An 18,106-nucleotide genomic window follows, 5' to 3' on the forward strand; every position below is an offset into this window, starting at 1 on the left:
AGAGACAACCCTTCTCCTCAGACTCCTTTATCGGTGCATGACTGTTGAGATCCTCATCATTAACAATTTTAGGATTTGGTGTCCAGAAACAACATCATAATTGAGGAGTAGTCTTAAAGCAAGGGACTTGGTGGTCCCTAGTCATCATAAGCCACAGTAGGGAGGTAGCCCTTTTAGGGGCTGTTCTGAGGTTCATGGGGACAGATGGACCGAACGTGATTGGCGGAGGTTACGGTTACCATTCGATTAAGCGAGGGCATGGATGGGCGGCCGATGGGCGGCCGATCAAAGAGGGCCGAGACAGGCCACAGATATGTTGTCCAGAGCTCTCTGGAAGTTGTGACCGTCTCTGGCACCACCACCAGTGTCAGCCTTAATTGGACTCTGCATTCTTTCCTGCTGCTCATGCCAAATTATGACCCTGGGAAAGTTTGCATAAGTGCAAGGGTGAAAGTAAACTGGAATGGTCCGGTCCGGCACCTGGCAAAATAAATAGTGGCGGTACGGCGTACTTGTAAAATGTGTGCCTATCACAATAATTAAAACAAATGGCAAGAAAACTAAAGGCAGTTACACCATTATTTAAAATTGCCGTATGTCAGCTGCATGAAAGTTTGCAAATTGACTTGGAAATGGGTGGTATTACCCTCCAATTTGCATTGTGGTTCAACGAGAACACTAACATTCCACTGGGTAAAAACTGGTTGAATCAACATTGTTTTCATGTCATTTCAACCAAAATAAATCTATGTGATGATGTTGAATCAACGTGGAAAACTGATTGGATTAGCAAAAAGTCATGAACGTAAGGAAATTTAATATTTTTTACTTAAACCCAATGACAGGGTGAAATTGTTGGTTGATTTCACGTTAGTTGTAAATCAAAACTAGACAAACTTTTGCCAAGGCGGAGATGTGCATCAATTCTGGCTACAAGTGTAGTGGGCCAAATGACAATCACCAAATGCCATTACTCTTTTAGATATGTTCATTTCCATTCATCAAGTTGTGCTGTTTGGATGCTGGAATTATTTTGTTAGTGGCCAAATGTGCGCAGTTAGCCAACAGGAGAGCCTTTTGAAGTGATTATTTGTCAGTCAGATGAAAACATCATGACAGATTTTTTTTTTTACCTTTATTTAACTAGGCAAGTCAGTTAAGGCCTAGGAACAGGGGGTTATCTGCCTTGTTCAGGGGCAGAATGACAGATTTTTACCTTGTCAGCTCTGGGATTTGATCTAGCAACCTTTTGGTTACTAGTCAAACACTCTAACCACTAGGCTACGCTGCCACCACAGCGTAGTTGTGTTTGTGTCACATTAAAAATATCTTTACTAGGCCTAATAGACCACCATTCGAAATTAACAAGGATTCTATGTAATTCCATGATTAGACCCACTGAAAAATGTACAAAACGTAGAAGCCTTGTACCGGAAAGAACGTAAATCTGATTCACCCCTGCAAAAGTGTCACACAAAATCTATAACTGTCGATGCATCTGCATGGCCATAAAATAATAAAATAATCAAAAGCATAAATGTCCTTGTTTACAGCCAATATTCTGCATTGCAACCTTTTCCTTTTACACGTCACTGAGCAGTTGCACCCATTCTGATTGCAGCTCCATTGGGAAAAAGCTGCATCCGCAAGAGCACAGGGGACCTCTATGGACAGGAAGACAGATTACATCTAAATATCAACTATGTTTCAAAGAAAACAACCAGTTCAGTCACTTCCCATTTACCAGCAGAGTGGATCAGAATATGGGTCACGGACCAGAAGTGGTTAAAATTGCATAATTACATTGTCTAATAAAAACAATGGGATAGCAATACTTTGATTTAGAATGTATATGATCCTGAGGGATGATAAACAAGTTGAATAATGTATTGACTACCAAGAAGAGTAGTCTTTTATCCAGTCATATTGTAGCCTACACTCAAAAGGGTTCTTTCGCTGTCCACATAAAATAACCTTTCATGGTTCCAGGTAGAATCCTTTTGGGTTCCAGGTAAAACCCTCTGTGGAAAGGGTTATACCTGGAACCAAAAGGGGTTCTTCAAAGGGTGGACAACCGAAGAACCCTTTTAGGTTCTAGATGGCACCTTTTTTTCTAAAAGTGTAGTTTATATTCAAACTTGGAATATTGAATCAGTGTGTGTTTGATATTGCTCTTGGGGAGGAATTTCCAAAGCAAAAATTTGGCATAATTCCATGAACTACAAGCACTTAATAATTTTGTCTCATTCCTCTTGACAGAGCTGGTGTAACTGACTCAGGTTTATAGGCCTCCCTGCTCGGACACGCTTTTTCAGTTCTGCCCACAAATTTTTACATAGGATTGAGGTCAGGGTTTGAAATGGAAACACCAATACCTTGACTTTATTGTCCTTAAGCCATAACTTTGGAAGTATGCTTTGGGTCAATGTCCATTTGGAAGACCCATTGGCGACCAAGCTTTAACTTCCTGACTGATGTCTTGAGATGTTGCTTTAATAGCTCCACATAATTTCCCCTCCTCATGATGCCATCTATTTTGTGAAGTGCACCAGTCCCTCCTGCAGCAAAGCACCCCACAACATGATGTTGCCACCCCCGTGCTTCACGGTTGGGATGGTGTTCTTCGGCTTGCAAGCCTCCTACTTTTTCCTCCAAACATAAGAATGGTCATTACGGCCAAACAGTTCGATTTTTGTTTCATCAAACCAGAGGACATTTCTCCAAAAAGTACAATCTTTGTCCCCATGTGCAGTTGCCAACCGTAGTCTGGCTTTTTTTTAAGGCGGTTTTGGAGCAGTGGCATCTTCCTTGCTGAGTGGCCTTTCATGTCGATATAGGACTTGTTTTACTGTGGATATAGATACTTTTGTGCATGTTTCCTCCAGCATCTTCACAAGGTCCTTTGCTGTTGTTCTAGGATTGATTTGCACTTTTCGCACCAAAGTACGTTCATCTGTAGGAGACAGAATGCGTCTCCTTCCTGAGCGGTATGACGGCTGTGTGGTACCATGGTGATTATACTTGCATTATATTGTTTGTACAGATTAACGTGGTACCTTCAGGCATTTGGAAATTGCTCCCAAGGACGAACCAGACTTATCGAGGTCTACATTGTTTTTTCTGAGGTCTTGGCTGATTTCTTTTGTTTTTCCCATGATGTCAAGCAAAGTGGCACTGAGTTTGAAGGTAGGCCTTGAAATAAATCCACAGGTACACCTCCAATTGACTCAAACATAGCTGATGCTTCTAAATCCATGACATTAATTTCTGGAATTGTTCAAGCTGTTTAAAGGCACAGTCAACTTAGTGAATGTAAACTTCTGACCCACTGGAATTGTGATACAGTGAATGAATCAGTCTGTCAACAATTGTTGGAAAAATTACTTGTGTCATGCACAAAGTAGAAATCCTGACCGACTTGCCAAAACTATAGTTTCTTAACGAGAAATTTGTGGAGTGGATGAAAAACAAGTTTTAATGACTCCAACCTAAGTGTGTGTAAACTTCAATTGTATATAAATATTGAATACTATCATTCCAGAGCACAACTGTTTAATCTTGACATTTGCAGTGCCTTCAGAAAGTAATAATACCCCTTGAAATATCCCACATTTGAATTAAAAATGGATTACATATATTACTTTTTTCACCATTTACACACAATATTCCATGATCACAAACCCAACGATGGAACTGGACTTGAAATGGTTGGCCATTTTTTGGATTCGTTCAGTTCTCGAATCAGTTCTTTAAAATCAATTTTCAGAAGTTATGAGCTAACAGTCCTGAGGTTGTTTGACCCCACATGAACTATGACAGCATCAGCTCCCTGTTGTGAAAGGTTCGGAAGCAGCCTTGTAATGTCCTGTACTCGTGCTCCTGGGTAGCACAGGGTTTTTGCCCCAGGAACCAAGTTGTTTCTTACAAAAGAGCTGCCGATGACGACAGCTGGTGCAATGCCTGAGGAGGACCAGCAGTTATTTTGCCTCGAGTGGTTTCGCAAACCCCTCAAGGACCGGAGGGCAATGGGGCCCGATGGACCAAAGCAAGCTGCAGTATCCACTGTGGATGATGAATGGGCAAGTCTCTCAGGCAGCCTCATGGTCTGATGAGGGTGGGAACTATTAGGATCTGAATCCGAGTTAGAAGCCACGGGAGAAGGAGACAGAACAGAGGATTAAGGAGCAGGAACTTCTGGATCCAATCTCGAATCCGAAGCACCAAGGGAAGAAGGCGCCGGAACCTCTGGATCCCCGGTGAGTGACATATCTCCATGGGTGTTTGGTTGGGTCGAGAACATGAACATCCCCCAAATCATCCAGGAGCATCCTACTAGCTCCGTACTCCAGGCAAGGGGGAGACCCGTTTGGGGAGGGATCCCTGCAGAGTACCGGCCAGTCGGCCGGGCCGACGACACTTCCACCAGACCAGAGCGGCATCTGGCTATTGGGGTATAAGAAAAATAAAAAGTAGGTGTGCCTCGATCTACAGACAATTCCTTCGACCTCAAAGCTTGGTTTTTGCTCTGACATGCACTGTCCACTGTGGGACCTTATATAGACAGGTGTTTGCCTTTCTAAATCATGTCCAATCAACTGAATTTACCAAAGGTGGACACCAATGAAGTTGTAGATACATCAAGGATGATCAATGCAAACAGGATGCACCTGAGCTCAATTTCGAAGCAAAGGGTCTGAATACTTATGTAAATAAGGTATCTGTTTTTTTTACTTTTAATACATTTGCAAAAATGTCTAAAAACCTGTTTTGCTTTGTCATTATGGGGTATTGTGTGTAGATTGATGAGAAATGTTTTATTTATTTAATCCATTTTAGAATATGGCTAATGTAACAAAATGTGGAAAAACGGAAGCACTGTATTCAATGTCTGCTTTCAAAATGTCTACCCATCTACCAATAGATGCCCTTCTTTGAGAGGCATTGGAAAACCTCCCTGGTCTTTGTGGTTGAATCTGTGTTTGAAATTCACTGCTCGACTGAGAGAACTTACAGATAAATTAGCCATTCAAAAATCACATTAAATACAACTTATTATGTGAATTGTTAAGCACATTTTTACTCTCTAATTTTGGGGGGCTTGCCAGGGATTGAATATTTAATATTGACACGAGAAAAAAACAGCCTAGCATCAGAGTCTCACAGTGGAAGGAGAAAACTGTGATACGAGTCAATAAATTCCACGTCACTCCCTAACGGTTTTGATGTCTGAAGCCGAGGAGTACTTCCAAAAGAGGGATGTTTTTTTCCCCAAAAATTCAAACAGATGTTTGTTGGAGCTGCCAAATGTTTCCCAGGTGCCCTGAAAAACAGTCATGAAAAATAACAAGCGATGGCAAGGAAATGCCGTCTGAAGGTCGTTCAAGGACAGCTCTCATGAACACCAGAGCGGAGAAGCCCATTTATAAACAAATGCCCTCTGCAATAGTCCAGAATACACCGGCACTTAACCATTGCTTACACATGCATGGTCTAAACATCTTTGAGAGCTTAAAAAACAACTTGCACATTGAACTTCTTCTTGAACTGCACTGTCAGTAAAAGGCTTGAAAATAAGCATTTCACGGTAAGGTCTACACTTGTTGTATTCGGCGCATGTGACAAGTAAAGTTTGATTTGATATGATTTGAACTTGCCTGCACTCCTAGAAAAAACCCTTTTGATATCCCTTTTTGGTTCCATGTAAAGTTGATGACCAAAAGTATGTGTACACCTGCTCGTTGAACATCAAATTCCAAAATTAGGGTAAGAAATATGGAGTTGGTCCTCCCTTTGCTGCTATAACAGCCTCCTTCTGGGAAAGTTTTCCATTAGATGTTGGCACATCTCTGTGAGGACTTGCTTCCGTTCAGCCACAAGAGCATTAGTGAGGTCGAGCACTGATGTTGGACGATTAGGCCTGGCTCGCAGTCGGTGTTTCAATTAATCCCAAAGGTATTCGATGGAGTTGAGGTCAGGGGTCTGTGCAGGCCAGTCAAATTCTTCCACACCGATCTCGACAAACCATTTCTGTATGGTTCTCGCTTTGTGCACGCACGGGGGCATTGTCATGCTGAAACAGGAAAGGTCCTTCCCCAAACTGTTTGGTCACAAAGTTGGAAGCACAGAATCGTCTAGAATTTAATTGTATGCTGTAGCGTTAAGATTTACCTTCACTGAAACTAAGGAGCCTGAACCAGGAAAACACAGCCCCAGACCATTATTCCTCCTCCACCAAACGTTACATTTGGCACTACAGTATGCATTCGGACAGGTAGCGTTCTCCTGGCATCCGCCAAACCCAGATTTGCCCGTCAAACCCAGATTTGCCCGTCAAACCCAGATTTGCCCGTCTGACTGTCAGATGGTGAAACGGGATTCATCACTCCAGAGAATGCATTTCCACTGTTCCAGAGTCCAATGGCGGAGTGCTGTACAATAATCCAGACAACGTTTGGCATTGGACATGGTGATCTTAGGCTTGTGAGAGGCTGCTTGACCTTGGAAACCCATTTCATGAAGCTCCCAAAGAACAGTTATTGGGCTGACGTTGCTTCCAGAGGCAGTTTGGAACTCGGTAGTGAGTGTTGCAACACGAGGACAGACAATTTTTACACGCTACGTGCTTCAGCACTCGGCAGTCCCGTTCTTTGAGCTTGTGTGGCCTACCAGTTCGCGGCTGAGCTCTTGTTGCTCCTATACATATCCACTTCACAATAACAGCACTTACAGTTGACAGGTGCAGCTCTAGCAGGGCAGAAATTTGACTAACTGACTTGTTGGAAAGGTGGCATCCTATGTCGGTGGCACGCTGAAAGTCACTGAGCTCTTCAGTAAGGCCATTCTACTGCCAATATTTGTCTATGGGGATTTCATGGCTGTGTGCTTGATTTTTTTTACACCTGTCAGCTACGGGTGTGGCTGAACTAGCCAAATCAACTAATTTGAAGAAGTATCCACAGACCTTTGTATATATAGTGTAGAAGCCCTTTCCACAGAGGGTTCTACATGGGACCCCAAAGGGCTCTATCTGGAACCAAAAAGGGGTATCCTATGGGGACAGCAGAATAACCTTTTGAGTGAGTGAGTGAGTGAGTGAGTAAGTGAGTGAGTGAGCAAGCTAGGCAAATAGACAGACCAACAGACAGAGAGACGTCCCATCCATTTCCCATTTTGGAATTACTACAGCTTCATGACCATGCCTTTCAGTCTGAAATCTGTTCTGATGAGCGCTAAAATGCTAATGATCTTGTGACCTTAAAGACCTCGTCAATGGTTTCCCTCCCACCACTGACCATGCCAGAGAGGTTAGCCAACTGACCCTTAGCATTCACACAGGGCATCATTAAGCCCCCGCCGCTGTGACCATGACCATCCTTCTCGCGTGCGTACGTGTATGAGTGTTTGTTCTCAATCCCTTCCCTTAGGGCTCTCGGCTTCCGTCTCTCCTGTGCTGTGACCCAGCTGTGAGAGGGACGGGACAGGGACACACACAATAAATTGATCTTGCTCATGTCCTCTGAAAGGCAACAGCCTTCCCTCCTTTGGACCTCTCCCTGTCGTAATCTCTCATGAAGATGCTTCCCACACACACAGAGCATTGATCAGGAAGTGTCTCTGTGGCTGACCTGGAGGAGGACCCATGTTTAGGTAGGGAGCGAACAGGAAGGAATGGGAGGGAAGCTACCAAGATACGGGAGAAACCCAGGTGAATGGCCTTCACCTGTAGCTCATGGCAAGGCCACCCCACACAGCTGTACAAGCCCATGACACAGCCAGCGACCCTTGATCATTAAAGCAAAGCCTTCCTCCACTACAGGGGAAAGACAAGTGCGTGTTTGTGGGGGAGGCACGGGCGGGCAAAACCATTAGAGAGGGGCATCCCTGTGTCTTTCAATGCAGGCGTGAAAGCACTCACAGGGCTTGCATGTGTGTGACTTCCACCCCAAGGTTTGACAATTACAGCACCGGTAAGACACACAAAGTCTACTTCCAGGGCACAGTTTACCGTTTCCCTCCTTTCCCCCAGCGGGATTCTGGGACATTTCAGGACTACTTGGACATATAAAATGTCCCACCACAAGAAAGTGGTTATAAATTATTTCCGTATCGGGGAGGTGGTCACTGTGTAAATTCCAAGTATCCTTAATATGGCATTTCTATTGTTTGCAGATGCTTTTTCTTTTGTAATCCTGTCTCAGTCGAGTTTGAAGCACCCATGTCTGGCCAGCCAAAATTGTAAACAATGGCCTGCTCTGTGCTTTGAATGAAAAGCAAAGGGTCTTTCGCATTGCAGTTCCTGTCAACTACTAGAATGTGGCAGTGAACATTGAAGTTATCTTTTTTTTATTTTTTATCCAGTACAACACCATTAGACAACTGTTTTACTCTTTTTACTGGAGGCAGCTGCTTGGGCTAATTAAGGATGACCACAGGGTGGATTCCATTGTGTTGCACACAAGTCAAATCTTCCCCTTTCCCTTTCTAATGCTTTCATTCATTTGCTCATCCTCGTCTCTTCCTCTCCTGGAAATCCTGAGGATATATATTCCGGCGAGGCGTCAGGCAAATTATCTTCTCAGGGCCGGTAAGAGTCTTTCACACGGTGACTCACAGAGAGAGGAAGAGAATGGAAGGCTGGCCGAGTGGACGGTCCCTTGACTGCAATCTAATTCACTCCAGCTTTCAGCCACTGGAGCCAGCAGTATTAAAGCTCAAAGCCATCACAGCAAATGTTTGGAACCGACGAGGCACTCATTCACATACTCTCAGAGACTAAAGGAATAACAGAGTGTGAAACAATGAAAGAGGAGTTCAAGCACTCCATCTTGTCAAACACAATAAGAAAAACTAGACCTTCAAAATCCAATTCATAGTGTCAGTTCCTGGGCTTACGTTTACAGAGTTCAACAAAACATGACGAGATAACATTTCCATTGCAAATTACTTCAACAGATTCCCTTATTCTTATCACTATAAGCCTTTGCTGATTGATTGTGGCCCTTATCTATATTTTTAAGTTCATCAAAAGCAACCCGATACAACAATATCAGTGTCAGGACTTTGGATTTGGTTTTTGGAAAATCCAGTTCTCGGGAATTCCTGTTTAATTCACACCAGACCCTTCCCTGATGCTTCGCTGCTTTCCCCAAAAACTCCCATCACTCCCTGTCTGTGCTTCAATCCTTCAAGTGGCCATGTCCTAAAACAACACATCATGTGGAAAGCTAACACCCTGGGAGCCGTGCCATTCAGGTTATTTGCCTGAGATGTATTGACTGTAACACATTCAAAGCAATTGGAGTGTTTTTCTTTTTATTATTAGCGTTTGGGTTTCATTATCTTGGCCACATTTGCTGCAGGGCTAGGGAGAAAAAAACAAAGCTTAGTTATCCGTTTGTACAAACAGAATGGCTGATTTTCAAAGCTTGAAGACAAATCCTGTGAGGTCCAACACTGATCTTGGCAGCAAGAATGACTGGTTGCGGCTTGTTACTCAACGCATTGATGTCCATCATTAGTGTCATTAATCGGGTCAGTTTCAGCTGTTTGGATAATACACAAATGACTCCCTGTGTTGTTCTTTATGCTTGTGAACCGAAACATACAGTGCCTTCGAAACGTATTCACACCCCTTGACTTTCTCCACAATTTGTTGTGTTACAGCCTGAATTTAAAATAGATTAAATGTATAATGTTTTCATTACTGGACTACACACAATACCCCATAATGGCAAAGTGGAATTATGTTTACATGTTTTATATATATATATATATATATATATATATATATATATATATATATATATATATATATATATATATATATATTATTTAAAATGAAAAGCTGAAATGTCAATAAGTACTCAACCACTTTGTTATGGCAAGTCTAAATAAGTTCAGGAGCAAAAATGTGCTTAACAACTCACATAAGTTCCATGGACTCACTGTGTAAAATAATAGTTTAACATTATTTTTGAAAGACTACCTCATCTCTGTACCCCACACATACAATTATCAGTGAGGTCCCTCAGTCAAAATGTTAATTTCAAACACAGATTCAACCACAAAGACCAAGGAGGCCTTCCAATGTCTCACAAAGAAGGGTACCTAGTGTAGATGGGTAAAAAAAATACAATAAAAAATAAATAAAAAAATGAGCATGGTGAATTTGTGAATACTTATTTAAATTAGAAATGTTTTTAATTTTCAATAAATTTGCTAACACTTTGTCATTATGGAGTATTGTGTCTAGAAAACATTTTTTGAATCCATTTTGAATTCAGGCTGTAACACAACAAAATGTGTAATAAGTCAAGGGGTATGAATACTTTCTGAAGGCACTGTATCATTAGGAGGTCATACAAAATGCGGAGCAATGTGAGCAAGAGGTCAAGACAATCCATAGGGCTTATATCATAATGGTGAACGAGCAGTCACATTGCGTTACCAAGCGCTCAGGTTAAGACACACTTGCATGGTCAAAGTTACACTTTATTTTCACAGCTCCTTTCAAAACAAATACGAGCAGAAGCCCAAAAGTTCTGAAGTCATTACTCATGTGTGCTACTCAAATGAGACATTCTTCAAACGGATCACTGTGGACTTGTTTCCTTCTGTAACTATGGCCAACACAGCGCCACAGATGGCAAGAAAATACTGACGTTGCAGTTGAAAGGTGATATTACTGGAGCTTTTAACCCATTCAATGAAGGACTAATGTTGTTTCCCAAGATCTGCTTTAAGACAGTAAATTCCTTGACACTCATGGTATACACTACTGATACAGTTGATGCTACCTCCTACCCAAGGGGAAAATATGTAAATGTGGATGTACTGGAGGAATATAATTATTGTATTCTAACACAACATCACAGAAAGATTAACAATGTAAACCATGTCCCTAAACAGAAAATTAAACACCCACTACCAAAATGGGGAAAACAGGCTACCTGAGTATAATTCTCAATCAGAGACAACGAACGACACCTGCCTCTGATTGAGAACCATACTAGGCCTAACACATAGAAAAAATAACAGACTACCCAACCCAACTCACGCCCTGACCAACCTCAAACAAAGACACAACAAAGGAACAAAGGTCCCCCCCCCCCCCAAAGGTGCGGACTTCGGCCACAAAACCTGAACCTATAGGGGAGGGTCTGGGTGGGCCTCTGTCCGCGGTGGCGGCTCTTGCGCGGGACTTGGACCCCACTCCACCATAGTCTCGGCCCATTTAAGTGGCGCCTTGGGAGCGGCCGACTTCGGACTGGGGACCCTTGCCGCGGGAGATTGGACAGGAGATTCTGGCAGCGCTGGACCGGCGGGCGATTCCGGCAGCTCCTGACTGACGGGAGGCTCCGGCAGCTCCTGACTGACGGGCGGCTCCGGCAGCTCAGGACAGACGGGCGGCTCCGGCAGCTCAGGACAGACGGGCGGCTCCGGCAGCTCAGGACAGACGGGCGGCTCCGGCAGCTCAGGACAGACGGGCGGCTCCGGCAGCTCCAGCAGCACAACCAAAATGGAGAAAACAGGCTACCTAAGTATGATTCTCAATCAGAGACAACGAACGACACCTGCCTCTGATTGAGAACCATACCCACCCCAACTCACGCCCTGACCAACCTAAAACAAAGACATAACAAAGGAACTAAGGTCAGAACGTGACAGCACCTGTGCTCAATTTCGAGTCTCATAGCAAATGGTTTGAATACTTCAGTAAATAAGGTATTTTTGTTTATTTTTAATAAATGTGCTTTTTAATTATGGGGTATTATGTGTAGGTTGAGGATAAATTATTGAATACATTTTAAAATAAGGCTAATGTACCAAAAATTTGGAAAAAAATGAAGGGGGTCTGAATAATTTCCGAATGCACTGTAAATATTAATTGCGTTGAATCTACTATGTTACTTCAAGTTGATAGCTCTTTGAATCTGTCAATCGATCAGACGATTACTGTTGGCAGGCAGCACGGCCACAAAAAAAAAATATGTTGGCCCTTAGATGGCGGGAGCAACTTAGAAAGTTTCGGGAGGGTGGGGCTTACGGGATAAATGGGAAGTGGTGGAAAACATGTTTTCCGGCTTGGGGCGGGGGGAACTAGCAAAGGGCTGGTGTGTGTAGAATCAAATATATGAAAAACCCGCTCTCTAGACAGTTGGATATAAGACATGTAATGACTACAGTACAATGCGGCGTTGTCTGGACCTTTACTGCGAGCCTACACACGTCAATATGGATTGATGGATTGTTCTTCTCGTAACACAGTCCAGGAAGAGCTGCTGAGAGGATAAATCAGACAAGGCTTACAGCCCAAATGAGTTGAGCATCATAAAAAAAAAGTGAAACAAAAAAAGTGAAACAAAAGCAACAAAAAAAAGTCAGCCTTCTCTTTTTGTCTGCTTGCGTGCATAAGAATACCCCATTTTCCATCCATTGACACATCTGGTAGCCATTTTGTGAATGTCCAACATCTAGGCCTATAGCCTGATGCGATGGAGCCAGTACATAGGAAATATCAAATATTGTCCAGGACTGGAACCTGGTGTTGGTCCTGGCAGGGAGTCGGTCGATAACCAGCTTCACTTTGAAACACTGACTTTTGGTGGAAGAGGTAAGAGCAACCCACGTTCCACTGAGCTCACAATAGCCAGGCATTTTTCCATACATAAACATAGTGTCATATGTATGATTTATTGAGATGGAACATGAGCAATGTGATATCGCACACATGCTACATCGGGAGGAAAATGTAAGTGTGAAACATTTGGCTGTCGTTTTAAAACTGATGGTTGGAACGAGTAAACTGAGAACTCCAGCTAGTTATTTTGATTAGCTATATGATATTGTCTGTCCAAAGGCGAAGGTGACCAAACATGAAAACCGCTTTGGTTCTCATAGAACGTAAGATACTTGTTCATAGTTTACATATCACCATAATCGAGCTTGCTGAAATAAGTAGATTAATTCAATGAGAGAATAGTCAAAACAGCTGATAACTAAATTAGCAGTGCAGGATGTCTGCACATAGCAAAAGAGTGCCAAAGTATAAGTAATGAATGTGCAGGGAAATGTTAGACTTTGTACCACAGCAGAAAGAGCAATGTATCACAATCCAAAGGTTGAGCGTTCAAATCCCAGACGGGGTCATATTTTAGCTGAACAGTGTACCATTTAATTTAAAATCCCCATACCATTTTATTACTTCAATTATAATGGTTTGATTTTGTGAAGTTAATGTGATAGCGTGACATGTAAAGCAACATGTGATAAAGCATTTTACATTAATTTATTTTTTTATTTTGACTAATTTCGATACTGTACAATAATAGTGAAGACATCAAAACTATGAAATAACACAATTGGAATCATGTAGTAACCAAAAAAAGTGTTCAACAAATCAACTAATATTTGATATTTCAGATTCTTCAAAGCAGCCACCCTTTGCCTTGATGACAGCATAGTACTCTTGGCATTCTCCCTACCAGCTACCATGAGGTAGTCACCTGGAATGCATTTCAATTAACAGGTGTGCCTTGTTAAAAGTGAATTTGTGGAATTGCTTTCCTCCTTAATGCGTTTGAGCCAATCAGTTGTGGTGTGACAAGGTAGTTGTGGCACACAGAAGATAGTCCTATTTGGTAAAAGACCAAGTCCATATTATGGAAAGAACAGCTCAAATAAGCAAAGAGAAACGACAGTCCATAATTACTTTAAAACAGGAAGGTCATTCGAACCGGAAAATTCCAAGAACTTTGAAAGTTTCTTCAATGCATTCGCAAAAACCATCAAGCACTATGATGAAACTGGCTCTCATGAGGACCACCACAGGAAAGGAAGACCCAGAGTTACCTCTGCTGCAGAGGATAGGTTCAGTAGAGTTACCAGCCTCAAATTGCAGCTCAAATAAATGCTTCACAGAGTTCAAGTAACAGACATCTCAACATCAACATTTCAGAGGAGACTACGTGAATCAGGCCTTCATGGTCGAATTGCTGCAAAGAAACCACTACTAAAGGACACAGATAAGAAGAAAAGACTTGGGCCAAAAAACTGGAGCAATGGACATTAGACCAGTAGAAATCTGTCCTTTGGTCTGATGAGTCCAAATGTTTAATTTTGGGTTCCAACCGCTGTGTCTTTGTGATATGCAGAGTAGATGAATGGATGATCTGCGCATGTGTGGTTTCCACCGAGAGGCATGGAGGAGGTCGTGTGATGGTGTGAGGGTGCTTTTCTGGTGACACTGTAAGTGATTTATTTAGGATTCAAGGCCCACTTAACCAGCATGTCTACCACAGCGTTCTGCAGTGATATGCCATCCCATCTGGTTTGAGCTTAGTGGGACTACCATTTGATTTTCAACAGGATAATGACCCAATACACCTCCAGGCTGTGTAAGGGCTATTTGAACAAGAAGGAGAGTGATGGAGTGTTGCATCAGATGACCTGGCCTCCACAGTCACCCGACCTCAACCCAATGAGATGGGTTGGGATGAGTTGGACCGCAGGGTGAAGGAAAAGCAGCCAATAAGTGCTCAGCATATGTGACCTGTTTCAGGAAACTAGGCGTATGTCGAGGGTCACTGCATCACAGGAGAGCCGTTAGAACGTAATGCCTCCTAGAACATGTGAACTTTCATGTTCCTTAATAACAAACTTGTATGCCATCTGTAAATACTAATTAAATTGTTAATTTACGAGCCTAGTTGGTTAAGCCACAGAAAAAGTCTGCAACCTTCCCGCTAGCCATGATTGGCTGAGATAATGAGTGAGCTGGACATGCCGAGAGATGAGTTTGGATTGGTCTGCCATATAGCATGATTCTGTCTATTTGAGCTGGTTATTATGTCTAGGTTATCCTGTCTAACGCTACTTTTTGTTTTAAATGTATCGGAAAGTAATACTTAAAATACTCTACTATGCAGATTCATGCAGAGAGGTAACATCATGATTTGGATTATGGTTCATTGTTTACCTAGCTAGCTAGCTACATGTCTTAGAAAAGGACTCCACTATGCAAGTAAGCATTTCAATAGAATGTCACCAAGACAGCTGTTGATAGACGTGGCTGGGAAATTTGCTCTGGCTATCTACTCAGATATCAGTGCCAGAGCGCAGAATAACTGACAAATTTACAAATAATCAACACCCATTGAATATGGCCGGTGTCAGTAAACGTTGGCAAAAAATAATAAAAATTGTTGCCAGCAGCACACTTGCAATCACCCATGCTCTGGATACCGTAAAAACAGTCTAACCAGCTCAGCTAATGCGAGTAAAATGGTCAGTTAGCTGTTCTCTCATTTGTGTCTGGAAGTAGCTTGCAAGCTAGCCAACGTTAGCTGGCTTGGGTGCTTCACTGTTGTTGTTGTGACATAACGTGCAGATCAACCCTTAAAGAGATGGGTGGGGCTAAAGCTTAAGAGGGTGTGAACAATGCTGAATGGGTGTAGACAAAGAATAGCCTTCCAGTAGGTACCAAAACATTCAAAAGGCCATTTTCTCAAAAGTGAGTTGTCAAGTTTATTAACTTTCAAAGTAAAATTAACTTTCCCATTGATCCTCAAATACAGTGTAAAACATACCATTGTGTAGCTCTGTATCTTTGCTTTTAACAATTGTAAAAATAAACATAATTTAAAATGTCGCTACATAAGACCAAACCAAGGTGGTCGGTCACATATGTAGGAACTCCTTCAAGATTGTTGGAAAAGCATTCCAGATGAAGCTGGTTGAGAGAAAGTATGTGCAAAGCTGTCAAAGGCAAGGATGGCTACTTTAACATTTTTTTTTGGTTACTACATGATTCCATGTTATTTCACAGTTTTGATGTCTTCACTATTATTCTACAATGTAGAAAATAGTGCAAATAAAGAAAAACCCTTGAATGAGTAGGTGTGTCCAAACCTTTGACTGGAACTGTATGTTTAATGTCTGCCAATTAGCTTGGCATGCCTCACTTGATATTGCATAAAAATTATCTGGATAAAAAAAAATAACCATAGAATTTTACAGGAAACTACAAGCTACTAATTAGTGATGAAAATAGTGGAACAACTTTGAATGTATTTCTACAGCTGTCAGGGGCAATGTGCTGGAATATGTTGTATTTGCTGTATGGTTTAAAATATGTCGTATTTGTGCCAACTGTCAGTGGAAATGTTGTACCAGTTTAAGTTATTTTATCATTATGTTGATGAAGGTTGAGCACCTCTTTTGACACTGCCAGCTCTGCAATCGCTTTGTAAGAACTGCAATGTTAAGATGTTACTGTGCATTTTCCAGTAGCTTAATAGTAGCTGGGCCACAGGAAAAGTAAAATGTTTAATTTTCAATAGCTTACTCTGAAGTAGTTGCAGGTGGGTTATTGTACAAGTCACAGTAACTTACTGTTGCCAATCCGTCATACTCACTGAACTGATGGTCTAGGAAGAAAATTAGTATTACAATAACATGGTGACTAGATATAAATTAAATATCACATGCACTTATCTTAGCCTCTAGAAATCTAATTAGCGTAATAATTAAAATAATTTTAATCTGTCAGTTTAAGCCAGAGATATTATTTGCATGGGCTGCGTCTCAATCCACTGCATCCGCCAATGTCGACGTCCCCCACCTGCTGTGAAAGGTGGAAGAGCGGTGTTTGTCAAACCATGAGACATCCCGAAAATCGGTCCTCTCACAAAAGCGTCTGTAGATTCCGAATGGTTTTGCAAACAAACTATGGAAAGATGGCTCTCACGAACAAGATGGTGTAATCCGTTTTGATTGATGACCCCCACAAGCATCATGGGACTACAGTGCATTCGGAAAGTATTCATTCAGACCCCTTCACTTTATCCACATTTTGTTACATTACAGACTTTTTCTCAAATGGATAAACAGATGTTTTTTTTCCCTCATCAATCAACACACAATACCCCATAATGACAAAGCAAAAACAAGTTTAGATTTTTTTTTCAAACTTATTGAAAATATAAAACAGAAATACCTTATTTACATAAGTATTCAGAACCTAAATGACTCAGACCATGAGAAAAAAAGATTCTCTGGTCTGATGAAATCAAGAATGAACTCTGGCCTGAATGCCAAGCTCCATCACTACAGTGAAGCATGGTGGTGGCAGCATTTTCAGTGGCAGGGATAGGGAGACTAGTCAGTATCAAGGAAAAGATGAACAGCACAAAGTACAGAGAGATCCTTGATGAAAACCTACTCCAGAGTGCTCAGGACCTCAGGCAGGGGCAAAGGCTCACTTTCCAACAGGACAATGACCCTAAGCACACAGCCAAGACACCGCAGGAGTGGACAATGTATTGAGTGGCCCAGCCAGAGCCAAGACTTGAACCCAATCGAACATCTCTGGAGACCTGAAAATAGTTGTTCCCATCCAACGTGACAGAGCTTAAGAGGATCTGCAGAGAATAATGGGAGAAACTCCTCAAATACAGGTGTGCCAATCTTATAGCGTCATACCCAAGAAGACTCAAGGCCGTAATCGCTGCCTACGGTGCTTAAACAAAGTACTGAGTAAAGGAACTGAATACTTGTATTAAAAAAAACAACCGATGTGACATTTACATATCTAAAATAGTTTTTGCTTTGTCATTATGGGTATTGTGTGTAGATTGATGAGTAAAACAACAATTGAATACATTTTAGAATAAAGCTGTAATGTAACGAAATACGGAAAAAGTCAAGGGTTCTGAATAGTTCCTGAATGCACTGTATGTGTAGGAAGGGGTAAAAGTAAGTAGGCAATCAGGATATATAATAAATTGAGTAGTAGCAGCATATGTGAAGTGTGACAATGTGTATGTCTTTGTGTGTGTGTGTGTGTGTGTGTGTGTGTGTGTGTGTGTGTGTGGTGTCAATATGCATGTGTGTGTGAGCATATGTAGTGCGTGTGTTGGAGAGTCAGTGTAGCATGTGTGAGTGTGTGGGTAATATATTGAGTGTGCAAAGAAACAGTGCAAGAGAGTCAGTAATGTATACTCTACGTCAAGTGTCCTTGAGCACTGCAAGTTTTACGTTGATGTAATGTTGGTGGTGATAATTGGACAATTATTTACTTTATCGTGGGCAGCTTTTTGTAAAGTGC

General features: G+C 41.9%; 1 protein-coding gene across 6 annotated transcripts in view; it reads right to left on the reverse strand.

Annotated features, from left to right (window-relative positions):
- The window catches only part of sugct (succinyl-CoA:glutarate-CoA transferase), a 162,176-nt gene that overhangs the window by 60,415 nt on the left and 83,655 nt on the right, over positions 1 to 18,106 (reverse strand). For 3 of the 6 annotated variants that reach the window (XM_090199929.1, XM_090199928.1, XM_090199930.1), the window contains one exon: positions 10,471 to 11,499. The exons of the other annotated variants lie outside the window; for them this stretch is intronic. In XM_090199929.1, coding sequence (XP_090056055.1) covers positions 11,146 to 11,499 — 354 coding nt within the window. In that variant the 3' untranslated portion in view covers positions 10,471 to 11,145. Of the gene's footprint in view, positions 1 to 10,470; positions 11,500 to 18,106 lie in introns of those variants that run through there. 6 annotated transcript variants of the gene reach the window in all.

Source organism: Oncorhynchus mykiss, chromosome 15, assembly GCF_057628025.1.
Source record: "Oncorhynchus mykiss isolate SJ-2025 chromosome 15, ASM5762802v1, whole genome shotgun sequence".
Lineage (NCBI taxonomy): Eukaryota > Metazoa > Chordata > Actinopteri > Salmoniformes > Salmonidae > Oncorhynchus > Oncorhynchus mykiss.